The sequence below is a fragment of the Pseudonaja textilis genome, chromosome 18 (genome assembly GCF_049901715.1).
Source record: "Pseudonaja textilis isolate UNSWEBS1 chromosome 18, rPseTex1.2, whole genome shotgun sequence".
Classification (NCBI taxonomy): Eukaryota; Metazoa; Chordata; class Lepidosauria; order Squamata; family Elapidae; genus Pseudonaja; species Pseudonaja textilis.
In genome coordinates, this window is record NC_142007.1 from 3,133,279 (window position 1) to 3,158,553 (window position 25,275).

The 25,275-nt window shown below is 44.3% G+C and overlaps 3 protein-coding genes across 3 annotated transcripts in view; all 3 read left to right on the top strand.

Annotated features, from left to right (window-relative positions):
• Nucleotides 1-3,819: 3,819 nt before the first annotated feature.
• FNDC10 (fibronectin type III domain containing 10) lies at nt 3,820-7,159 on the top strand. The gene has a single exon (XM_087914894.1). The coding sequence runs from the start codon at nt 4,056-4,058 to the stop codon at nt 4,719-4,721; it is 666 nt and encodes a 221-aa protein (XP_087771020.1). The 5' UTR covers nt 3,820-4,055; the 3' UTR covers nt 4,722-7,159.
• A 4,966-nt stretch (nt 7,160-12,125) lies between these two features.
• On the top strand, nt 12,126-13,466 carry LOC113446255 (actin-related protein T2-like). The gene has a single exon (XM_026715823.2). It carries the CDS (start codon nt 12,369-12,371, stop codon nt 13,464-13,466), a length of 1,098 nt encoding a protein of 365 aa, XP_026571608.2. The 5' UTR covers nt 12,126-12,368.
• Nucleotides 13,467-15,160: 1,694 nt separating this feature from the next.
• SSU72 (SSU72 homolog, RNA polymerase II CTD phosphatase) overlaps nt 15,161-25,275 on the top strand; it is a 31,873-nt gene continuing 21,758 nt past the window's right edge. The window contains exon 1 of the mRNA XM_026715678.2: nt 15,161-15,426. Within this exon, the coding sequence (XP_026571463.1) occupies nt 15,347-15,426 (80 nt within the window). The 5' untranslated portion in view covers nt 15,161-15,346. The remainder of the gene's footprint in view (nt 15,427-25,275) is intronic.

A 25,275-nucleotide genomic window follows, 5' to 3' on the forward strand; every position in this document is an offset into this window, starting at 1 on the left:
TCTGACTGTAATGGGCATATAGAACTAGAATACTAACCAATTGGATAGCCATTTGTCTGAAGTGGTATAGGGTTTCCTGCCTAAGTAGGGGGTTGGACTAGAAGACCTCCAAGGTCCCTTCCAACTCTGTTATTCTATCCTATTCAATAATATAGTATGGCAAATATCATTGCCTGATTACCGACATGGTTGAATCACTATGGAAAGCCAACACAGAACATAGAATTGTAGGGATGGAAGGGGCCTCAGAGGTCTTCTAGTCCAACCCTCCCACCCTGCTCAAGGCAGGAGACCTTATACCAGAGGTCCCCAAACTTGGCAACTTTAAGACTTCAACTCCCAGAATTCTCCTGGGCTGGAAAATTCTGGGAGTTGAAGTCCACAAGTCTTACAGTGGCCAAGTTTGGAGACCTCTGCCTTATACCATCTGGATCAAATCGTCGGCCAAGAGAAACCAGAAGTTAAATCCATATTTGTATTTCTCCGCAAGCAAATGTACGTTCTCCTCTTTGAGTGTCTGCCAGGAGACTTTATGGAAACGACCCTCTTTGTTGCTTTTAATGGGAAGGCAGTGACGCTGTACATAAGAGGGCTGGGCTGCCTGGAGGGCTCCGTGTTGTACATCAAAGGGAAAGTGTTTCAAACAGAACATGACTTGGGAAGGCATCAAAGTTCAACTCTGCAAAGAAGCCAGGCCCTGGGAGACCACCAAAGGCTAACAGGAGCCGGAGTCTCTTAACAAGAGGAGAACTTGGATTATGGAAATGTAGCTGGGCTTCCATAAAAGTGTTAACCAAGAGAGAGGAGGCCTCTTCCAAGTTTTGATTTAATGCATCCCAGGCCCTGGCAGCCTGCTATAAATAGCGCTTTCCAAACAGATTAATCCAAAGCGAATTCATCTGCCTGGCCACGTAGCGGACAAGCCACGTTTCCAAATCACTCAGGGGTTAGAGAGATGCAAGGCCTTTCACCAGCTGTCTGATCAAAGCTGACACAGTCTGGATTCAGGGTGGTTTGGCATCGGTCCTAAAACCTCTGCTGAGAAATCAAGAGCAAAGGCAGATTTTTTTTCCCACTTGGATATTCCTTCTTCCCGTCCCAGCTATCCATCTCTTTTATAGGGCATTTGTGGTAGGAACCAACAGTCTGAGTCCCTATTTGGAGGGAATCTCAGATTTGTTCCAAATTGCTGCCAGCCACAGAAATAAATACCACAGGTAGGGTTGAGAGCCACCTTCTCCAGTCCTAGGTCCTCCGGAGGGACTGTCTGATATTTAATGTCCCTCCTAGCTGGGGAGAATGGGAGATGTAGTCCAAACAGCCCAGGTTCTGTTCCAAGTCCCTGGGAGCAGCAATCAAAGAGGATTACTGTCAAGTTTCAAAGTAATGCACAGTTGAAGAAATTTCCTGGCGCTGGTGTTGAAGGCAACCCTAAAGGCAAATGGTTGAATTCCTGAACAAAGTTTACAGTTGGAATATCCTAAAAAGGGTTGCAGGAAAGCAATCCGATGGCCTGCAGATGTTTTATATAACTAGATCCCTGTCTGGGACCAGGGCTAGTGAGAGTTGATATCCACATCTTTGCCAGCCCTATTTAGGCAGAGCTGCCTTTGCAAGTGACAAACTTCAGAAAAACGCTGTTGCCAGAAACCTGGCCCCAACTGGCAAAATTAATGAGCAGGTTGTTTCTGGATGAAATCCCAAGGTTTGCTGTCTTGCTTCCAATGCTTGGGATTCAATGGGGTGGAATGTCCTCCCTTTCAAATCAATCCACAGAGTTTTTAGGCACTCTCTGGAGGTATAATTTCATGCTCTCTTCAATACTGTTTTGCCAATGCTTAAAAATGTCACACAAACACACACACCCCTCAGCAAACACTGAATTCTGTTGTGTACGAGTTGGCTTCTTCAGTGACTTTTTTTAATAAGTCTGTATCTTGGAATCATGTTTATTGCATTAGTGGAATTGGGTCTATAGTGTGCTTTAAATCTCTGATAGGATGGATTTTATCAGCTCTGAGAAAGGACTATAGATGGTTTTCTCTCCAATTATCCATCTTTCTCTGGGAAATTTTCTTGCATGGCTTAGTTTGCACATACTGTTTCCTTTGTCTTTCCACTCTGATCCTCCCGGTCCTGGCTTGTCTCAGTCCTACAACGATGACTTCCCTAGTTTTTCTATGGAGATCATTCCAGATTATCTGCCTTGAACACCAACAGGCCAACTTGAGACCCTGTTCTGTAACTGAGTAACCCACAGCTGTCTTCCTCTCCAGCTAAAAACACAGCTCCAGTTCTGTTTCTTTTTAGACAGAAAGCCACCATTGACTTTTTTTTTAAAAAAAGGGGAGAATTTATGGTAAGGGAAAACAAACGAAGTCTAATTGGTGGGATTAGCAAGGAAGAACTGATGCTGCGAGCAATTTGGACCATCTTGGAAAAGGCACATCCACTGCTAAATTTCCAGTGGAGACTATGGCTGTTTTTAATTTCCCTTGCATTGATTAACCTCTTTTCATCCATGAACTTTCTGTCTGCAATTACAGCATTCTCACGACATTTCTATAACCCAGGCCGGGCAAAATGATTGAAACAAAGTCATCCAGGGAGCTTCAGGGCTGAGTAACCTTGCTCTCCCCACCAGCTCAGTTTCTCAGCTTGGGTTAAATGGTCCAGCTTCAGCATATATAGCCAATGCATTTTCTTTTTAATTAAGCTCATTCTATTAGGATTCCAAGCTTAACTGGAAGTGCACATTCCTTTGTGCAAAAAGGCAACACTTTTTTTTGGGGGGGGGGTTAGAGGGAGCACAGAAGGTGTGGAATTTTGAAAGTATGTGTTGGGTGCCCCCTGGTGGACAAGTCACTAAGTATTTATCAAAAAGGAAGATGGGACTTCGCTTCCCACCACCTCCTAAGAAACTTTTTACCTTTCCCACAAAACTTTTTCTGCCCTGCCGATTTTTTAAGGATGCTCAGTGGATTTTGGAAGCTTATTCAAGCCACCAGTTAGGTAAACCAAGGATGTAAAGATGTGAACCTAGCCTTTGTCACTTGTTTCTGGATCTTTGGGGAAAGCTAAGAATTAATTTCAGAATAATGGCTTCCCCTTTTATGGGTGAAAAGAAGAAAAATGACCTGGCTCTGCAAAACTCTTATTTTGATCTCACAAGCACGGTGAGTCTTTTTAGACTGAGTGGGTTCTAAATTTGGCTTCCTTTGCAGCCAAGACAGCTCGGTGTCCCTGACAAGGTTTTATTAATGTCTTGTTTGCAGAGAGCTGGCTGTTCCCCCTGCAGGGGAGCCAAATTCTGCAATGGCCTGCAAAGGCTGGCATTTTTCAAAGGACTTGGCTCCAACAGTAAACATTTCTTGGGATGGCAGCAAAAGAGAAGAATCTCCTACAAGCGGAAGGAGTATCCAAGTGCGTTCACTAGGCAGTTCCCCCCACCCACCCACCCACCCCATTGCCTTCTTCTACAGTGATTTTGCACTTCCCAGTCTATTTTTTTAAAAAATATTTATGTTTATTGATTAATAAACGCCAGGCTTTCCTTATGGCTTCTCATCCAAGCCTTACACTAGCTCTAACCCCGCTTGGATTTCAACGCAAGGCTGGATTTGTGCAAGGGTGCAAAAGGGGCTGAATCCACACGCACCAAGGTTTGGAGAGAGGCAGGCTTCCTCGCGGGGATTTCGGGGTCCTCTTAACGGCCCCAGCCAGCCAAGCCACCCCCACTTCTACACCGGCCAAGCTGCCAAGAAACCCGGCCGCTTCTCCCCAACCCGTTGAGATACTCAAGGACGGCGCCCGGAGGCAGGTTAAGCGGCTGGCCAGGGGCGGAGTTGGCCCTCCCTCCCCGGGGCGGAGGTGCCAGGGTGGGTGCCGTCTCCAAGCGGCCACTTTGAAAATGTCCCCGCCGTTTGGCCGGCCAAGGCGAGGGCGGTCGGCGATCGTCCCAGCCTGCCGCGCCGGCTTTCCGGGGGAGGCGGCGGCGGCGGCGCCGCGTTAAGAGCACCTCGATCCAGCCTTGCCCATGCCCGGGCCCGGCCAGCATGTTGGCTTTCTGCCTCTGGATGGCTCTGCTTTGCCCGGGCGTTTGGGGCGCCACCCCCCCGAAGGCGCGCAAAGCCCGGGAAGAGCCGGGAGGCGTCGGGGAGCCGTGGTGCCCTTACAAGGTGCTGAGCGATGGCGGGCCGGGACGGCTGTGTTTCCGCAGCCCGGCGCGGGGTTTCCAGTGCGCTCCGGAGCGCTGCACGGCTCATCGCTCGCCCGGCCGCGCCTTGCTGGCCAACGTGCTCCGCAACGGCAGCGTCCTGCTGCAGTGGGCCTGGCCGGCCGAGCGGCTGGCTCCGCTGCGCGGCTTCGCGCTCTCCTGCTCGTGGGAAGGCGCCTACACGCGTTTCCAGTGCGACAGCGTGCGGCTGGGCACCGCCTGCCGGGATTACTTGCTCGCTGAGCCGCACGGCAGCGTCCGCTACCGCCTCTGCCTGCAGCCCCTCTTGGCCGAGGCCAACCGCAGCAGCAGCAGCACCGGCGGCGGCGGGGCTGAGCCGGCCGAGTGCGTGGAATTCACCGTGGAGCCGGCCGGCATGCGGGACATCGTGGTCGCCATGACGGCCGTCGGGGGCTCCATCTGCGTCATGCTGGTCGTCATCTGCCTCCTGGTGGCTTACCTGACCGAGAACCTCACGCCCGCTTCGGCCAAGCGGGGCAACTGAAGCCCCCGCCGCCTGCCGGCTTTGGAGGCAGCCTTTGGAGGGCGGGCTCGCCGTTCACCGGCCCGTCGGATCTTCCCGCCGCTTTGGCCCGATTGCTGGCTGCAGCAGCAGCAGCAGCAGCCCTGAGCCTCCTTCCAGCGCGGGACTACAAATCCCGCAAGTCCCGGCCGGAGCTTTAAAACGCTGTAGGGGCGGCTGAAGCATTCTGGGAGCCGTAGTTTTTGACAGAAGCCGGATCGCTTCTCGGTCCCTGGCTTGGAAAGAAGAGCAAGGAGTACGAGATGATTTTTCTCTCTCCTTTCTCCCCCCAAGAGTAAAGGGTTTCTTCCATTGAGGATTAGACCCCAGGCTTTTTGATTTGGCAGACTGGAGCGAGCCTGGGAAGCTGGATTGGATGGGAGACCACCAGGAGATCTCACGAGGGTAGGCTCCGGGAAGACGGCAAAGGCAAACCACTTTTGGAGCATGGCTCAAAAAACAAACAAAAAAAACCTTGCCTGGGTGCATCCACCACGTTGCCGGGAGTTGAGCTGAACTCGACTTCGTATTGGGCCTTTTTGTTTTCCTTTTGGAGTCAGGAGAAAATTCTAGGAAGGGGACGAGGCCGGCTTTCTGACTTAACAAGCCAGCTCCTTCAGTGACCTGGCTGCTTTTTGGGGGGGTGGGGGGGTGGGGGGATGACTTTCTCTTGAAAGGTGTCCTGGAGGTGGATCCAGAGGCGAATTGCCCTGATGCGGCAGGGCCAGCTTTTCAGTTGGACGGTTTGGATGTAAAGCAGTTTCCCACTGCAGCTTGCCCAATTTCCCGTCGGGCGTTTTCGGCGGGGTTGATTGCTGGGCTCGAACCCAGAAGCTGCTGTGTGCACAGGAAGAGGTTCCGTTCCCTGCCACGGGCATTGGAAAAGCCTTCGTCCGAAATATGAATCAACCTACATTTTGGGATCGGGATGTGGATTTATCCCCTGTCAGAGCTAAAAATTGTCAAGGCAGGGCTGATCTGATAAAGGGTTTTCAATCCAGGTGCAGTTGTAGGAACTGTTTGTCAGTTCGGCCGAAGCGGGATCCACTCTACCTTGTCGTAATATTTCAAGACTACGACACTCAAAACTTAACTGAAATCAAATGCTGCTTCTAAGATTCTCCCATCCTCACCCATTCTGAAAGGAGATGCACTGTAATACTGATCATTCCTTGGGCTGCAGCTATAGGTAGCAAATTCCCCCTTTCCTTGTGTTTCTCCAGTTATCTTGCCTTCAAATGCTTCACTTTCCTTTTTAAAAAAAAAAAAAAAAGTTTCAGGCTGGCCAGACAAAGATACTGAATTTCCTAGCTTCAACTCAGTGTCAAAGAAGCTCCAAGAAATTGAAACGTTTTGAGGACTGGTTTAGAGAGGAGGAGGAGGAGGAGTGTTTTTAAAAACACGGGCTTAGATGTTGCTTGTTGCTGATGAGAATAACATCCGTTTTTCCCTGGATCAGTGCTCAGGAGAAAAATGTTCAACTTTGCGCGGAAATAGTTTAGCTCCACTCTCTGAGGTGCCTACTGTGCAATCCTATGCATGCCTACTGAGAAGTAAACTTCATTATTCAATGAGTTTACTCCCAGGTAAGTGTATGTTCAGTTGCAGTAATGAACGTGAGTTAAGTATCCACTGGATATCTATTCGTGTACTTGTGGATGTGGAATTTACTACACTGTGAAATATGAATCAACATGGAACATAAATACTGAGCAAAATAGGCTTATTGCATAAAAGTGGCAATTACAAGTCTGGCCAATTTCAATTGTAACAAACAACAGCATTTATTAACTTATATCCCACTTTTTTCTACCATCTGGGACCCCAGATGACTAACAGAAAGAACAAAAAAGTAAATCTAAGCAATTAGAAACCTATGAAAATTACATTATTAGCATTCCTCTTTGGCTTTAATCTGAGCAGTTTTAATATTATTCCCTTATCGACAATCCTGATTAATACCCCAGTGTGTTATGCAGATCCAATCTATTCTGGTTTATTTAATAATGTATGGTTAAGCCAGGTTTATGAATCTAGAACTCTAGCTGTAACCTCAATTTTCGGCTGGGGATAGCTTTTAGGACATTTTTATAAAATTGTAGACAAACTACGGTACTTGATCTTATAAATAAACAAACAAATAAATAAATAAATAATGAGAAACAGTTACCGTGAAAGAAGAAAATTAACTTTGTAACGAACGACAAAGTGGGTTTCTGGCTGAAGATGTCAACATTTCACCACTGTAGTCAGTTTTGTCCTTTGGCTTCCATTCTGGCCCTTGTGTGCTGACATCCAAGTTCAAAACTGAAAATAAATAAAATTAAAATCAGGACCAACCCAAGACATTCTACTGCCCAAAGCAAAGGGCAAAAGGCTGGAGTAGTAGGAGTGATACTTGTTTTGTGTGGGCGTGTTTTTTTTTAAAAAAGCACTGATTCATTCTAGAGCCTTTTTATCCTGTCTCCAGACAAAAGACTGACAGAATGATTGGTATTTTTAAAAAATGCAGTTTTTACAGCTAATTTTACAATCCAAATTCCAAAACAACCCGGAAGGAAGAGCAGGGGAGGAAAGAAAGCCCAAATGCCAAGTTAGATGTTAGAAGCACTAATGGAACTACTAGTCTTTCAGTTGGCTGCTCTGCAGGATGTTTTAAGGGCTTTGAAAACTGAGATTGTGCCACAGCTTTGAATTCTAAGAAGTAAATTCTACAACACTTGTGTCAGATTGCCATTCTCTGCTGTACCCCATTGCTTCTGTGATAGCTCCAATGTAGCCAGGCTATGTTAATCATCATTCTGTACCTTCAGGCTGAATCTTGTCCTCTGCTTTTCCCAGTTTTTGTTCTACAGGATAACCAAACTCCTCCATTACTGTAGTCGCTTTCACTTAGGCGAGTTTGTGCGCTTTTCGATTTGATGTCCACTCATTCTTTCCCCTTGTGTTCCCAGTGGGAACTGAGGAACAAATGTGTTGTTTGTTTTATTATGGTTGCTGCTAGTTTTTTTAAAAAAATAAATAAATTCCTTTGAGGTGCAAGGTTTTTCTTTGTCACCATGCAACATGAAGGAATGGGTTGAGAGCCATGTAAAGAAAAGCAGCTCACTGGCTCCCAGGCCTCTCCATCAAGAACAAATAAAAGTGAATTAAAAACAGAGTATGGGTCAACTTTTTTATGTTCGTTTTTGCACACATAGTTACATCATAATCCCAGGTATACAAAAGATGGGGCTCAGGTGCATCAATATGGATGTGGCTGCTCAAGTAATATTTGTAACACATGAGGCTGTGTCCTATGTTGGCTTGTGCTGGATACCATAATCTCAGGTTGTAGTCTTAACTTCAGGTAGGATATAGACCTACTTCCTGTTCCTGTCCACAGACTGGTATTTGAGCTTCCATCTTCTCCTTTTTCTTGAACTTGGCTCCTCGAGTTTAGCTTGGCCTCCTCTCTAGCTCACCTTTGGAGTTCTGTTCCTCCCACTTCCAAAAGAGCAAGGAGTTTGTTCATGCTCCAAAGAATTCTGGTTCTCGGACTGTACAGTACGTTGCTCTGAAGATAGCAGAGAGAGGACGCCTGATGATGTTTCCATGTATACCCCACTGCATGTTGAAAGCTCACCCCTCAAGGAAAAAGTCTGATCATCCAAACTTGACCTTCAGCTTGATAAGAGATGAATTTCACTTTATGTTTGAAACCACTGTTTTATGCTGCCCAATAAGTAAAGCATGGAGCCTGGAGGAAGCCTGCAAGGAGAAAAAAAATCAGAATTTGGTGTATGAATAGTCCTGGGGAGAGTGTGTGTGTGTGTGTGTGTCTGTTTATGTCTTTCTGTTCATAGGCAGAAGGTGCTGGGAAGGGGATTAAAAGCAATAATTTACCAGGGAAGCAAATCAGAAATTGGCAGCTATTGAACAGAGAGATAACGCCCTGCTCAACAGACCAGCTTCCAAATCTAGGCTGTCTCTCAAAATATATAGCATGATTGATACAGCTTTCCTCCAGCAAGGAGCTTAATATATTTAAAAAACAACTATCACTAGCAAGAAATTTTAAGCAAAAAAAAATATCCTTATTCACTCTTCCCCCCCGCCCCTCTTCTGGTCTACCTAAGTGACTGTAAATAACTTTTTTCTCTCTTTCGTCTCTCCTTCTTCCCTCCCCTTCTCTCCAAATGAAGGGTTTTTTCCTTAAAAATGAGAGGGGGGGAGGAGAAGAGCCAGGATGGGGAAAGAGGAGGAAAGCACCTTCCTCGTCCTATTGACAAATAGAAAACAGGATGGGAAGGGAGATCTATTTTTAAATCGGATGATGAGCACGTGTGAGGCAGGAATAGAAATGCAACTGCACCAGACAGCTTTCTCAAAGAGCTGTAAATAAAGGTGCACAACCCCTCCTCCTCCTTTCCTTCAGTCCTAATTGCCAATACAGGCAAAGGAAAGGGATGGATAAAAACGAGAGAGAGAGAGAGAGAGAGAGAGAGAGAGAGAGAGAGAGAGGATTTAGGGGAAGGCAATGCATCTGAGAACAGGCAGAGAACGAATTGAACCCCGGCAGAGGAGAGAAGGGCCCCGTGTGGTGATGTACAATTGTAGACTCTGGTCAGAATGATTTAAACTCTGGCTCTTTTGAGACGATATATATATCTTATTATTTCCTTGATTTCAAAGTAGGCTAAACCAGCTCTGCTCTCTTTGGGAGGCCTGTTAATAGTCCTGAACGGGAGTCCTGCTTAATTCTCCCCCTCCATCATAAGTGTATATGCGGAGGGCAGGGATAATTCTTCTGAAGCATTCCACAATTTAGATTTGGGGCTTCGTGGTTAGCTACATAGTTGTGCAAAAAAAAAAAAGTCAAATATTATGCAAAATGCAGTGGATACTCATTTTGTTAAAACTGCTCAGCCCTTTTGGTGAATTCATGGCTACATACAGATGGAGGTACCCTTGCTAGGTTGCCTTTCCCTTCTTCACCAGATAGTCTTGATTTACACTAATAACTGTCACTAGTAACTAATAACACTAATAACCTTTTTAAAGGTGTGGCAGCTTATTAAAATGAAAGTGGGCATTTGTGCATTATTGGAATATATCCCCACCCTCAAAAAAGGGCCATTGAAAATCTTAACGAAGATGGATACAGTCTTAAGATTTTTAACTTTTTCTTTTCTCAGCTGACTAGAGAAAAACTTAAGCTCCAGCAAGGCAAAGTCAAGGGGGAAGAAAGCTAAGGAGGCTAAAGGAAGCAAGGCAGAGTTTGTGTTGTAAAGGCTTCGATCCAAGAGAGAAATAAGCACCATGGATAGCTCTGGGTGCCCAAGCTGTGCAGCAATCCTCCAAATGTTGCTTCATCAACAAATAAAAAAAAACTGATCACAAAGAAAGAGACCCTCTTAAGGTAAAAGCTGGCACATCCTTCCTGTTTGTTTGTCATTGTGTGTGCCATTGCTCCCGCCCTTTCCCTGCCAATCACAGCTCCTTTCGCCAAATGGAACAGAGTCAAGAGTTTATTTACAGCTTCTCTTTGCACCGGTGCCTTTGTACTATAATTGGAATTGCCAAGGGGGTTTTAGTAGGCAAAAGCTCAGCCCATCTTTGTTTTGCTATGACTTGCATTCTGCTGGAGCGCAATGGAGGTAGCGTGATCATTTTTACAAATGCAGCTATTCGGACTGTGGCTTCAAAGCAGAACAGGTCGTCCCCGAGCGACAGCAGTTTGTTTAAAGTAACAATGGCACTGCAAAAAATGACTTGTGACCATTTTACAAACTTATGGCCGTTGCAGGCATCCCCCATTGGGGATTAACTTTTGGATGTTTAACAGCTGGTTCATATTTTATGACGGTTGCAATGTCCAGCGGTCAGGTGACAAGCATTCTGGCAAGCAAAGTCAATTGTTACACATTTAACGACAGCAGGGATATTCACTTAACAAATGTGGCAAGAAAAGTTGTAAAATGGGGACAAAACTCAAACACATTGCTCACTTAGCAACATAAATTCTGGGCTCAATTGTGGTCCTAAATTGAAGATTATCTTTAGTACAACCATCACAAAAATCTGGTGTTACTTCAACTAATCCCTCCTTCAAAAACCTATGCTTGTAGGGAGCATTTTTTTTAATCCTCAGCTACCTATATTTCCCAAAGCTAATAATTAAAACTTTTAAGTAGGTATGTGTGGGGTAAACACTGCAAGATTTAGCTTTGGTCTTACAAAACACAGGCTAGACCAGAATTCTTTTCATTCTTCTCATTCCTAAGGGATTCTTTGTCCTCGTTTGGTTATGGCTGTCCATATTTCTTGGAGGAATCAAGAAGAAAATGGTGTTTTCTAACTAGTGAGCTGTTTTTTTGGTTTTTTTAAAGAAAGCTACTGGGATCAGAGGTGGGAATCTTGTGTGCTATGCAGGGATCTGTCAGCGAGCCTCAGTGTTACTAAAAGCTTTATAGGGGTTGATTTGTGCATTTTGCATCTCTTTGAAATGCAGAGCTGACCAGTCCCATTTCTTCCCTGGCCAATTGACAACCTTAGCTGGAAAAAGAATCCATCCTTACTTTTTTAACCCTTTCCTCCTCCCCCCACCCACGTTTTTTTTTCCTTGCTCCAAGGATTCAAATCTTTGCAACATTTGACTGCCATCTAGTGGAGTCAAGATCTGCTGTTCACAGGGAAATTAGAGATGAGAAGTCTCAAAAGAGCACCAAAAGAGTTAGGATGGTGAATCAGGACTGGAAAAACCTAGATTTGAATATGATTTTGACCATGGAATCTTATAGGTTGCTGTTCTTCCTTTCCCATGCTAAGATTCTGCAAAGAGAGAAATTCTTCTTCCATAAAGGACTGATTAGAGCTTCTTTGTCAGTGTCTGATGGAAATCTTTCCAAATTTATTAAACGGAGCGGGGGGGGAATCTTTCTCTTCTTAGATCCGTTCATATTTGTTTTGTGACATCTTTGGGATTTCCCATAGTAGTTCCTGACTACATCCAATAGCCCCCAAACTCAGAGCTCTACTGTATTAATGATCTTCAGCATTTGATATTCAACAACTAGATCAATTTATTTTCGGTTGCTGCAAAGCATGGGGATGGAATGTGCTGCTTGTTCACACCTATGTATCTTTCAACTCCACCTTTGAAGCACAGCTAAAATATTTTGTCTGTTTAGCAACTAAATGAGTCAGAATCTGTTTAGGAGAAAATTCCTGAATGGGGCGAATGGTGTTTAGAAAATTATTTTAACTGCCTGCCTTTATTGCGCTATCATGAAAGACGTTAGAATTTAAGAAGATGGGGAAGCACGGTCAAGATAGTTAAATTCCACCTCACTGCTATTTCCAGGATTCTTCAGGAGAATGAAAATTTACGTCAGAGGTAGGCAACCTGCTGCCCTCCAGAAGTTCTGGATCAGCTTCTATTAGCTTCAGCTGATGCCAAAAATAGACATGGTCCAAAGCTTCAGGAGTTTGCCAACTTGTTTGTTTAAAGGAGTAAACTGGGGCAGAACCTGTCCATTTGTGATGTCAGATACCTGAGAATGTTTCGTTATCTGTCATTCTGGAGAGAAAAAAAAAACACCACCCAGATCTAAATCCTAGTATTTGGGCTCTTTCAACGGCAGAGCCATGATGAATGTCAAAGTCTTACAAACCCCAGCTGTAATAATTGATAATGGATCTGGGTCTTGCAAAGCTGGGATTTCTGGGGGAACTGAACCGAAGTGCATTGTCCCATCCGTTGTTGGTCGTTTCAGAGAGAGACCAGATAAAATTTATATTGGGGGCAGAGCCCTGTTCAAGAAAGGGGCCTTGCTGAGTTATCCTGTGGAACGTGGGATTATTTCCTGTTGGGATGATATGGAGAAGCTGCTGAGATATATCTACAGATATGAACTTGAAGTGAAGCCCAGTACAAGGCCTGCGTTTCTTTCAGAGCCCCCCAGGAATCCACTGAAGAATCGGGAAAAAACCACAGAGCTGATGTTTGAAAGCTTTAAAGTTCCAGCTTTGTACCTTGCGATCCAAGCTACTCTAGCTTTGTACACTTCGGCTCGTACCACTGGTTTGGTGCTGGACAGCGGAGATGGAGTAACCCATGCTGTCCCAATTTATGACGGATACTGCTTACCTCATGGGGTATCCAGGCTCCCTCTGGCAGGAAGGGACGTGTCGAACTACTTGGCCAATCTCCTGTTGGAGAACAAACCTGGTTTAGTGGCCCGAGCCAAGAAAGCCACGCTGAGGCTCATCAAAGAGAATTGTTGTTACGTGGCTTTGGATCCCAAACAAGCTCAGAAGAAAGTGGAAGAGATTATGAAGCTGCCTGATGGGAATACCCTCAAAATCCAACTGGATCTCTGCCAAGCGCCAGAAATTCTTTTCACGCCCAAGACCATCAGTGTTGAGGCACCAGGCATCCATACCATGATCACCAGGAGTATCCGGAAGTGCGACCAGGACATTTGGGCTCCTTTATATGGGAACGTGGTCCTCTCAGGAGGGTCATCTCTTTTCCGGGGTTTAGATGAAAGAATCTTTAAAGAGATCGAGCATCAAGTCCCAAACGGGGTTCCCATACGGATCATCACGCCCCCAGAAAGGTCCTGCGCAGCTTGGGTGGGCGCCTCAATTATTAGTAACTTGGTATCTTTTCAACCGATGTGGTTTACGCGGGAGGACTACAAAGAATTTGGGGTGGCTGGGATTCACCGGAAGTGTTTTTAGGAAGGCCGGCATGTCAAATTCCGCTGACGAAAACATAGGAAAAGTGTGTTTAATGGAACCGAAAGCAATTTTTTAAAAAAGCTGATTTAGGAGACCGTTACAATGATTAAAAAGTGCATGGAGGACAGTCAGTTGAGCAACTTGTCTCTTGGTTTTGAACAAGGTCTTCCTATTGGGATTATTTACATCTGCTATAGTCTTGTTGGAGAAGAGGGGTAGCTTTCGTTTATTATTTGAGAAAGGGGTCCAGAATGTGAGATATTTTTTTTTCAGGCTTCTTCCAGCTTTTCTGTTTTTTATTCCTACCAAGAGGAAAGTGAAAATTCACAAGAAAGGAAAGGAGAAGGGCAATTTAATGTTTTCTTAACCCTGATGTCTTAAAAAACTTTTTTTTTCTTTTCTTTTTTCTTTTTCAATCTTCCAAGTGGAGGATTTTACAGTTTGAAGGGCTGGTAAAGTTATATTACAGGCACTGCAGTTAAATTTCTCTGGTGCATTTTCTAAGGATGCTTGAGCCTACATTTTAACAAATCTCGGTCTGGTGTTGCTGAAAAGCTTAGGAAAGAAGCCCATTTTTTTGTAGATGCACACCAACACACCATCCTGTATTGTCCAGGTTTGCACACAGACAAGCCAGCCACGCTACAACCTAGCACTGATGTTCTCCTCATGGAATAAACCATGTTGTGCATTTAAAAACATGGCTTGTCCAAGCCAGTCCCTAAACTAACCGTGAAGGTCGACGCCACACACTAAGCTGAAGTGGGCTTGGTTGGTTAGTTGGTTGGTTAGTTAGTTAGTTGGTTAGAGGTGGTGTATAGAATCAAGATATTCAATATGAACTCTGTAACAATGGCATTCACACAGCATGCTAGTTTTGGTCAAAACTGAATCTGAGCCTTTTTTAAAAATAGTTTAACATGATGTAAATATAAATCTGGGTTAGTTTGACACTTAGTGTCCAAAATAAGTAGAAAGTAGGTTTGATTTTCATGCCTGGGATAAGCGTCTTGTGTGAATGCAGCCTCGCTGTATTGAAGGGAAGCCAGCTTCAGAGTTGGACCTGTGAGACCATAACTCTGGGGATACCTAGCCAGCATGGGAGGTGTAGTCCCCGCTCCTCTGGAAGGCCCTGTTCGAAAAGAAAGCCTGTCAGGAATCTTCCACCCGCTTTTCAGGACTCCATTTCTTTGCGTTTCCCTGAGGTAACAGCAAGGGGTCATGGGAAATGTATTTCCTGCGGGCGGCGAAAAGGCCGCTTCGGGCCGAACGCTCGACGGTCGCCTACAAATCCCAGAATGCCTTGAGCGAAACGACGGCGGTTAAACGGATTATGCATGGTGCGGTGTACAACAGCTGCTCCGCGGCCGTTAGGGCGGCGCTGTTTCCCCGACTTTAGGCCTTTTCCTTTTATGGAGCGCCGGAAAAGGCTTCCATCATACTCTAGAGAGAAGCGAGTATGGGAATTATCTCCCATAATCCCGTTTCTCCTCAGATCAGGCTGAGGGATAAAACAAACACACACAAAAAAAACCCCGCAACCTTATCTCACGGAACTATAACCAACGAAACGTGAGGAGGAGGTTGGACGGCCGTTCTGCCCCTTCCCCTCTATGGTTTGGGGCAACCCCGGAGGGCGGAAATGAAAAGGACGGCGGAAGGGCCCAACACGTCGCCGGGCCCCGCCTCTTCCGCTCTGCGCGGCCGCCATTTTGTTCGTGAGGGAGAAGGAGGAAGCCGCTGTCGTCGCCGGGAGGAGCAATCCTGTCTTTCCCCGCCGCCGTCGGGAGCGTCGCCGCGGGCCCTTGGCCGGCCCCCAACCCTCCCCAGCCCCTACTCTCTCTACCTCTTGCCGGGGAGGAGCGCCCCGCCAGCCAGCCATGCCCTCTTCGCCGCTCCGGGTGGCTGTGGTTTGCTCCAGTAACCAAAACCGCAGCATGGAGGCCCACAATATCCTCAGGTAACGCCACGCCCGCCACCTTTCCACAACCACACGGGCCTCTTCCCCTCCAGGAAAAGGGGTGCGGGGTTGAATCGGGCAGGGAGAGACCCTGATCGTCGTCCCCGGCTTCTCCATAAAATATGACGCCGTTTAAAACACTGGGGCGAGGGAGTCCTTCTCCCTTCGGTCGCCAGGAAGAGGAATTTCTCTATTTTATTTTTATATTTTTATTTAAAAAGAGCAGCCAGCAATGGGGGGTGTTAACCCCAAAGATCTACAGCCTCCCCCTGGCCTGGTACCCTAAGAACGTGGTTTTTTTGATGATTTATTAGAATTATATGTAATATAATTATAAATTATATGTAATATTCTAATAAATAAATGTGTTTATTAGAATTTTAATATATTTGTAGAATACATTTATATTAGAATATATTCTAATATAAGTATTCTAATTATTAGAATTCTAATCAATTATATTAGAATTATATAGCTCCTATTGCTTTAGGAGCTAAGGGGTGGTGTACATAGATTCCCCCTTCTCCTATTTGCCCCACAACAACACTACTATCAGGTAGCCAAGCTGGAAGAGGCCCTGCCCTGAAGTCATCCATTAGGTATGTATTGGGGCTGCGGTTTCTTATTGTGCTTAGTTAGCTGCCTCTGGATAAATTAAGATTTTTTTTTTTAATGTACTCAACAAACATTTTGCCCCTTGGTACATCTCAGATGCTCCTGGTTCAAATTTTCATTCTCCTCTATTTCCTCTTCGGCCTTTGGATTAAGGAACTGCCCTAATTCAAAGACCAAACAAGGAAGTGGGGATAAAATCAAGGCAAATTCAACTCAACGGTTTTAACTCCCTAGTCAAGACTTTGGATTAATAATCTGTTCAGGGGCTAAAACACCCACACACACACACACCTCTTTACTATCTTAAATGCTGCTACTTGGATTGGACGAAGGTAAGAGTCCCTGGATTTGAATTGATATTGGGGTGGTTACACAGGCACATCCATGTGTAGATATTAATCCGCCCCCCAAGGTGTTTCTGATTTCCTGCCTTGCATTTCCTAGTGGCTTCTCCTCCAAATAATAACCTGATTGACTCTGCTTTGGTTTCTGGGATCAGCCACAAAAGTCTAGATACCACAATGTCTTTTATCCCCGTGTTGCCTGGAATTCTGCACTTAGATATCTGTTGTTACATCTCCCATCTTCCCCAGTCCATGCTGCCTAGAATAGTGTTAACAGTCCAGAGTGAGAACTCTTCTAGACACTGAGCGATGGTGGGAGAAGAAAATTATAGCTTGCGGTCAGTTTATATTTGCTTTCAGGAAGAACTTTGCTAGAGAGTTAGTTATATTTTCCCTTATTCTATTAGAGGCTTATTCATTGCCTCTTTTAAAAAGAAACCACTCCCTGACATGTAATGGCTGTTCGGTTTTGGGGTGGAGCTTCCTCTAGCATGACATAACGATTATGGCAATTTTATCTGGTCCTCCTTTAAGTACATTAGAGGAGAGAGACAGATTTTAAAACTATTTTCGGCTGTTATGTTTAGGAAGTAGAGTGGTACATTGTTTAAAATCCTGCCAGGTTTCTTTCAGTCTTCCCCGCCTCCAGCTCTACCATGTAAATATCAATTTAAAGGAAAAGGCACCCGTTGCAATTTAAATACCACTTCCTTCTGTAGAATTTGTAGTTCTTTCCTTTTCAGGTTCGTATCTAGGCCCAGCATATTCTCTGTTCTCAGCCCCTCCCTTCTGACACAGTTACTCAATAATGTATAACATTTTGTTTGCTTTAATGTTCAGAAGGCTTCCTGTGCATCACTTCCTTTACAAGAAAGCTTGAAATATATGCTAACCACAATTTAAACCGAGTCACCGAGAAGAGGTGGGGGTGGCAAGCACTTCAGACTCTGAAATTCCAAACCATTCAATTTTATCTTTTGGTTAAAAAAAATCCCCAATTCAGTAAAGGACTGTAGAGTCCTTGATGCTGTCTGAGCTTGGTTGTTTACTTGGATATTTGGAGGTTACCTGCCCTCAACTAGGTAACATCATGAAATATTTGCACGCAAACAGCCAAGCTCAGCACCATGGGCTCTGCAGTTCAACCCTGAGCTACAAATAATTTTCTTCTGTTGACATCAGTAAGGACTGGGCATGTGAATGCAATGCTGGGAAGAGGAAAAATGAAGGGTGGGAGGAATGGAAAGGAATATAAATAGTCCTCAACTTACAACAGTTCTTTTAGTGACCAAAGTCACAATGGCACTGAATATGTGACTTATGACCATTTTTCACGCTTATGACCGTTGCAGCAGCTCCATGGTCAGGCGATCAAAATGCAGACGCTTGGCAATCGTATTTATGGTGGTTGCCGTGTCCCTCGATCAAGTGGCCCCCTTTTTCGACCTTCTGACAAGCAAAGGCAGTAGGGAAGCCACATTCGCTTAACAACTAACTTGACTGCAGTGATTCACTTAACAACATTGGCAAGAAAGGTTGTAAAATGGAGCAAGACTCACTTAGCAAATGTCTCACTTAGCAACAGAAATTTGGGGCTCAGTTATGGTCCTTAGTTGAGAACTACCTGTAATTTGGAGACGGGCATAGCTGACTAGAAAGCTAAACACATTTGCTTAAGCAATGGCAATCACAGTCTATCCAGAACCAGCTTCTAAGTTAGGACAGTGGGAGGAAGACTCATAGGTGATGATTTACAGACCATTTCGCCTTTTCTGTTTTACGAAAGAGGTGTCTAAGCTTCTCAAAGCCGGATTTTTTTTACCAGAGAAATTGTTTTGGCAGTTTCATGAGTTCTAGGTGTAAAGCTTCGCATTTCTCCTATGGGAGTCACTTGAAACAACCATGTGATTTGGTCAGCGTTACCTAATTTTGGAACTGGTTTGTTGAGTATTTGGGTGCCAACCTAGGAGAGCCTTTGAATCCAGGATCTTCTAGCCTGATTCTTGCTCTTGTTTTGTTTCATCAAGAGACTCTTCCTTTTTTTCCTTTTGCAAATGCAGCATTACAATCAGCAAAATCCGTTCCCAGATGCAACGTTCTATTAGAACTTCTAGTATACACATAAGGCTCCTGGGAGCTGATTTGTCACCACAAATTTACAGTGAGGCTGCCAGTAAAATAGCTATAGATAATATAATGTGCAATTATACTTTTGAAGAAATGCCAGCAGAAACCAATCACGTGGAATGTGTGCATGTGTGTCAGACTTCCCAGCCAACACTAATAAGGAAGTAGCTCTCACGAAGGAATGGCTGAGGATTTTTTCTCCTGAAGTCATCTATTGCTATTACTCTCATATTTGCTTCATTAAATTGCTTTGATATGTGATCATAACCGAGTAATGTGCAGTGGATTGAGGGAAATGAGGAGGAGAGGTTAGGAAACCTACAATTCAGAGGCCAAGTCTACCGGCTCTGGGACTTTAGCCCTTTTCAACTGTTTCCCTTTCCAGATGTGTTGGACTACAGTCTTCATCGCTCCCTGCCGGGAGAATTAAAATCCCAACACACCTGGAGGGGAAGCTGCCATGTTAGAGAAAGCTGATCTAACACACTGGCTTAATGTTAGGTATGGTTAAATAATCCGAAACGGCAGAACAACTGCTTCTGAATAGTGACCCTATATTTTTGGTGGGTGGATGGGCAGAAACAGGAGTGGTGCAGTGGCGTAGAGGTGGAGCTCTCACCTCACAATCAGGAGGCTGTGAGTTCGATCCTAGCTAGAGGCAGATATTTCTCTCTCTGGGCACACTGCTGAAGAAAAACACTGCATTGGCAACAGGAAGGGCATCTGGCCAGTCAAACTCTGCTAGCTCCATTCAGTTGCCTAGACTCCACCCCGCAAGGGATTATGGGATAGTTAAAGATGGTGATGATGAGCAGAAACTGAAGTTTACTTTTCGTAAAGCTCTTCTACAGAATCCCTGCCTCTGATTGACCCTCCGTTCTTCTAGTGCCACGAGCCCAAATTCAGCAGGACTCTGTGCTTCAGAGACAAGTTGCCAATTCCTCTAGAAATCCCTCTCCCTCCGCTTAGATTTGATCCTGGCCCCGCTGTGGGTAAATCGTTGCATGTCCTAGCCCGGATCTGAAGTGCTTGCTGGGTTTTGAGGCCCACATCAGCCTTTTAGTCTCCTGCAAGTCCTTTTGGAATGACAGACCAAGAGAAATTAGAAACGGAAGATAATGAGACTTCCCTCAGATGCTTGTATGAAAGTCCAAGGGGTGGGATGAGATTCCTGGTTGTTATTCTCTGTAACGAGCCACTATCCCATCCTGCCTTGAGAAAAGTGGCTTAGTTGATTCATCAAGATATTTCAGGATCGGCCCTTCCTTAGCTGCAGGGCTGATGATTGGTCGCCTCTAATGGTTTCCACCATTAAAGGCAGCCATTAGCTCTGTTTCTGGGCGAGGTCTTAAATTGAAACTGGTTTCAGTGACTGCTTGGCTCAAGAGAAAGCAGATTGTCCCTGCCTGCTTGTTAATCATTATCCGACAACTCCTCGCCCAGTGAATTCCCTTGTCGGGAAGTTGGCTTCTTGGCATTATTTAAGAGCAGTTCAATCCAAGTTTTGCATCTCGAGCGTCTCCGTCGGTCCTTGCAAACGTTTTAACAATATTGCTAACAATTCGACAGCTCATACAAAGACAAATCTGCCTCACTTCTGACCTAATGAACAAAACAGAAAATAGATCAGTCCTCGGATTTACGGCCACAGTTGACGCTAAACTTTCAGCTGCTAAGTGAGACATTCGTGAAGTGCGTTTCACCCCACTTGGTGACCTTTCTTGCCCCAGGGCAACCGCCATAAATATGATTCACTTGCCAGGCGTCTGAATTTTGATGACCTGAGCATCAAGTTGCTGCAATGGTCATAAGTGTGAAAAATGGTCATGTCACTTTTTTTCAGTGCTGTGGTTAGTTCAGATGGTCACTAAATGAACAGTTGTAAGTCGAGGACTATCTGTATATCTCTTACCTCACAAAAGTGGTTTTTACTTGCCCCAAAACTAGTGTTGTTTTCTTGACTGTCTTAAGAGAAAACTCCCTTTCGTAATTTTTTTAAAAAAACGTTGTTTTTCAAGTTTGAGAACATTCGGTGACTTGCTCAGGAAATACCAATTTTCCTTTTTTAAAAAAAAAAAAAAAATCCCAGCGTTCTTTAAATGCTGCTTTCTGATCCAGATGGCACAATTAGTTTTGAGAGCAGTAATACTTTGAGTATATTAGCAGAGAATTGGGAAAAAAGGTTCCTTAACAAATTCTGAAATTATACCCTTTTCTTCAAATTCTACCACCTGTGTGTGTGTGTGTGTGTGTGAGAGAGAGAGAGAGAGAGAGAGAGAGAGAGAGAAAGGAAGGAAGGAAAGAGAAAGAAAGAAAAGAAAGAAAGAAAGAAAGAAAGAAAGAAAGAAAGAAAGAAAGAAAGAAAGAAAGAAAGAAATCTCTTTAGTGACGTCATGGATGTTGAACTGATAACCCCAAACTACTTTAGTCACCCCAATGGAGACTTTTTATTGCGCATTGGGGAGGATTGTCTTTATCGAAGCAAGCTTTGAAACACTCAAATATAAGCAAATGTATACATACTTGCATTGAAAATGACCAATACAGGTTGTCCTTGACTTGCAACAGTTCATTTGGTGGCCATTTGAAGTTTCAGCGGCTCTGAAAAAAAGTGACTTATGACCATTTTTCCACACTTCTGACCGTTGAAGTGTCCTCATGGTCACGTGATCAAAATTCAGAGGCTTGGCAACAGACTCATACTTACAACTGTTGCAGCGCCGCAGGGTCATATGATCCCCTTTTGCGACCTTCTGATTGGCAAAGTCAATGGGGAAGCCAGATTTCACTTAGCGACCGTGTTACTAAACAACTGCAACGATTCGCTGAACAATTGTGGCAAGAAAGGTCATAAAATGGGACCAAACTAAGTTAAGAAATGTCTCACTTGGCGACATAAATTCTGGGCTCAATTGGGGTCGTAAGTGAAGGACAACCTGTAACACATGTGTTTATGACCAGATGACACTCGTGTAACTCAATGGGCTGTGCAGCCATGTTGAGCTTTAAATTGTTCAGTTTCTGGCATGAGCCTGATAAAACAGCTTAAACGCTTGAAATATACAATTACTAAAGAGACTCTGGAAGCTGCTGAGGCTGGATTTCAAATGCCCAGACCCTTTGAATTTTGAAACTAAACATGCCTTACTCACCAGGTTGTATTTTCGCAAAGAAATAAAAGTATTGAGTTATTCTGGTTATTCACACATCACAAGTTTTAGGGAAGATGACGCTATTTTTTAACTGCAACCTACAGGAAAAGGACGCCACATTTTCAATAAAAGCAGGTTTGAAATTTGCATGTGTGGTTTTTTTTCCCTAGCTAAATTTACAACAGATTCTTGCTTTACTATTGCAGGGATCAGGACTTGAGGCATGGCAGATGTCCTCAAAACTGTTTACTAGGGAGAGCGTAGCTAATGGTGAGGAATTTGTAGTCCAGTAGCATCTGAATCTCTGCAGGTTCCTTCCTTCTGCTTTACCGACCGAACAAGCAACATTCCAAGCAATGCCCACTACATATTAATGAGTAATACGGTAATTTGGGGGAAGAATAATAACAAATGCTGACTTTTTAGTAGCTCTAGCCAAACTACTTCATCTAGCCCGTGTATTGATTGCAAAATGCCTAGGTTTGGAATATAGGAAGGTGGGAATTTTGAGTTCTGCTCCAGTGCAGAATTCTTTTGAGGGGTGGGTGTATAAACTTGCAATATTGTGGTCTAGCCAGTGCTTGCTTATGATCGCTTGTGTTTATTATCCTTGAATCCTGCTTTTTTTTTCTTTCTCCAAGCTCTGCAGTGGGAATATAACTGCTCCCTTTTTTTCCTTCAAAATATCGTCCATGACGTTGGCTGGATTGAGAGGGTTGATTTCACATGTCACAGGGAAGCCAAAACAGAGCTTCAAGGGTACATTGTCGATTGGAAGGAAGTGACAGTGTCGTGGTTAATAGTTTGACCTGTCCAGCAGTGTGGATTTGTCAAAGTTATCATAACTCATTAAGTTGAACCGCATGACTTACTTGTCAGAAATCATGCCTTATTAAGCAATTCATGTTTAAAGAGGCCAGTGATCTAGTGGAAAGCTTCACATCTACCAGGGGGATCATGAGCCTGGATTGTGTCTGCTTCTTCAAACCCACTTTGACTTCCAGCTGTTAAATTCAAGTGATGGGTCTACAGGTTGTCCTTGACTTCTGGCCACAATTGAAGCAAGGCAACAGTTAAGTGAGAATTGCCCCATTTTGCGACCTTCCTTGCCGTCGCTGGTAAGGGAACCATCACAGTTATTAAATTAGTAACATGGGCTCTTAAGTGAATCTGGCTTCCCTGCTGACTTTGTGGGCCAGAAGGTCGCAAAAGGGGAATCACGTGAACACTGCATCCGTCATAAATATGAGGCAGCTGCCGAGTGCCTGGATTTGGTCACATGATCACAATAGTCATGTGAAGAAAGGTTCTGAATCAAACTTTTTTTAGTGCCACTGTAACTTTGAACAATCATTAAATGAAAGGTTGTAAGTCGAGGACTACCTGTATTATAGATTAAATATGATTGTTTATTAATTGTGAATTGCCAGTTCTCTGCTCTAGACGTCCCAGCAGCTTATCCTCCAAGCCATTCCCCCCCAAACTGGAAGAGATTTTGAATTTTACAGGCCTGTACCAAGTTCTCCATCGTTGGCACTGATCTCTTTCATTTCTTGCCTGTTGAGAGTTTTGAATTCCTTGTTCCCATCAGTGTGATTTTTTGGGGGCTGTGTTCCACCCCACCCACCCCCAGCTTTTCAACATGCCAAGAAGAAGCAGCTGTCTTTCCCTGCTGTAGACATGGAACTCAAAAACACAAAGAACTAACCTCTTCTTAGGAGGCTAGTAAGAAAATTAAAGACCCAAAAGCTTAATGCTGTTTATCAAAGATGCCCTGCCAATATGTCTCGGTGATAGCTTTTGCATGCCAAGCCCAGAAAGTTGTGTTAATCAGGATATTGTGGAAGACAACTGCCTTCTGTTATCCATGTTTTCCCTGTACAGTTTTCCTTATTTTTTTTACACAGCAGAGGTAGAGGGTATTCACTCGTATCTGTACACGTAAGTGTAAACCCTACGAGAGGCTAGGAGTGGGGAAGGCAGGTTCACCCGCAAATGGCCTGCACAGGTCACAGAAGTTAGAACAATGTGACGTAATGGTGGCACACATCACTTCCCCACCTACCCCTCAAATCTAGTAGTTCATTGGGGATTTGGGATGCTTAGGACAGTTGCCATTCATTCTCCATTCGCTTCACAAGCCAGGTTGACACTTGAAACCTAGCATCCACCTAGCCCTTGTTTAAGCTAATCTAAAGTGCACTACATGTTTTTAGTGCTTTTTAAAAAATAAAGTGTGTTAAGGGGTTTAAAGCAAAGCATTGAACTTTGCAAAATATAAATTCTGTGGCAAGTGTAATTTTACCACGGAAAGGTCACCATGAATGTTTTAACTCCTGCAGAGAGATGTGTCGGCTGCATTTATTGAAACACTTTAATTTACAGAATGATTGCCAAGATTTTGCCGTGTTTCTCCTAATTATTGCAGTGTCTTAAGGCCTGTATTTTTGCTTTCATTTCTGTATTCCAGATTGTTGTTTTTTTTTTAAAGACCAAAATTATTGATTTTGTTCACAGAAATCATTGTTTAATATTCTTTAAGGAAATGGGGAAGATGTTTTTGGTCACTTCGTTCTTTGTTCCTCAGAACAACTGAAAGCGAATGTGATGACTAACCCAAGATCACCCAGTGGCTGGTATTGTGCAACAACTGATCCACAAACATGACACTGAAAACTGGGAACTGGAGTTTTTGTTCTGCAATCCTTCTAGTTTCTCGATGTTAACTTCTGAACTGGTATTTTTTTTAATTCCAACGTCTTCGTTGCAAATCAGAACAACTTGGTCAACTGAACGATTCAGAAGAAGTGTGATTATAGTATTCACTTTGCCACCAGCACTGCAGAATGATATGTTGGCCAACCCACGGCTTGCTTTCCCTTTCTAAGTAGCAGATACTGCATAATCGAGGGAAAAGTTTAGATGCCCAGGAAAACCACTTTTGGGACAGTGATCATATTTCAGGCTTTTATGTTATTTGTGCTTTTGCAGACAGCTGGTCAATTGCATTCTTTTTAGAGAGGCCGTTGAGGCCACTTGGAGTTATATTTGCGTCCTTGGTCAACTGAGCGGTACAGATGGGTGTGGAGCCTATGTGCAACGGCGGAAAGGACTGTTGCAGACTAGAGATGGATGATGTTGTATCCCTCCCCTTCTGTTGAGAGAGGGCTCTTCAACTTTGACATAATTGAATGAATAATTTGCACTACTCAGGTGACCCTGATACGCTTCCCAGTGGCCTCAACGACTAAGAGAATGCAAATGACCAGCTGTCTGCAAGAAGTATAAATCCTTCCGTTCCCCACCATCCAGTCAAGAGCTGAAGAAGCTTCTTGGATGAGAAGCCAAACATCTTCAAAGAAAAACAAAGTCCAGTTGCCCCTTGAAAAAAGCACCTTTGGGACAACCTGGATGACTGAAAACCTCCATAGACGTCTTCCAGTTGTACAAAAAAACAAACCCCAAAGGAAAGTTACCTGCTTGGTTCCTCTTTTACGTGATGTCAGGGCTCAGCTTCATAAACCGATTCTGTCTATCTTATGCAGGGACCTTGGCGGTAAGCATCATATAACCCACACTTGATTGTAGATGCCAGTTGTTCTCCACCAGCA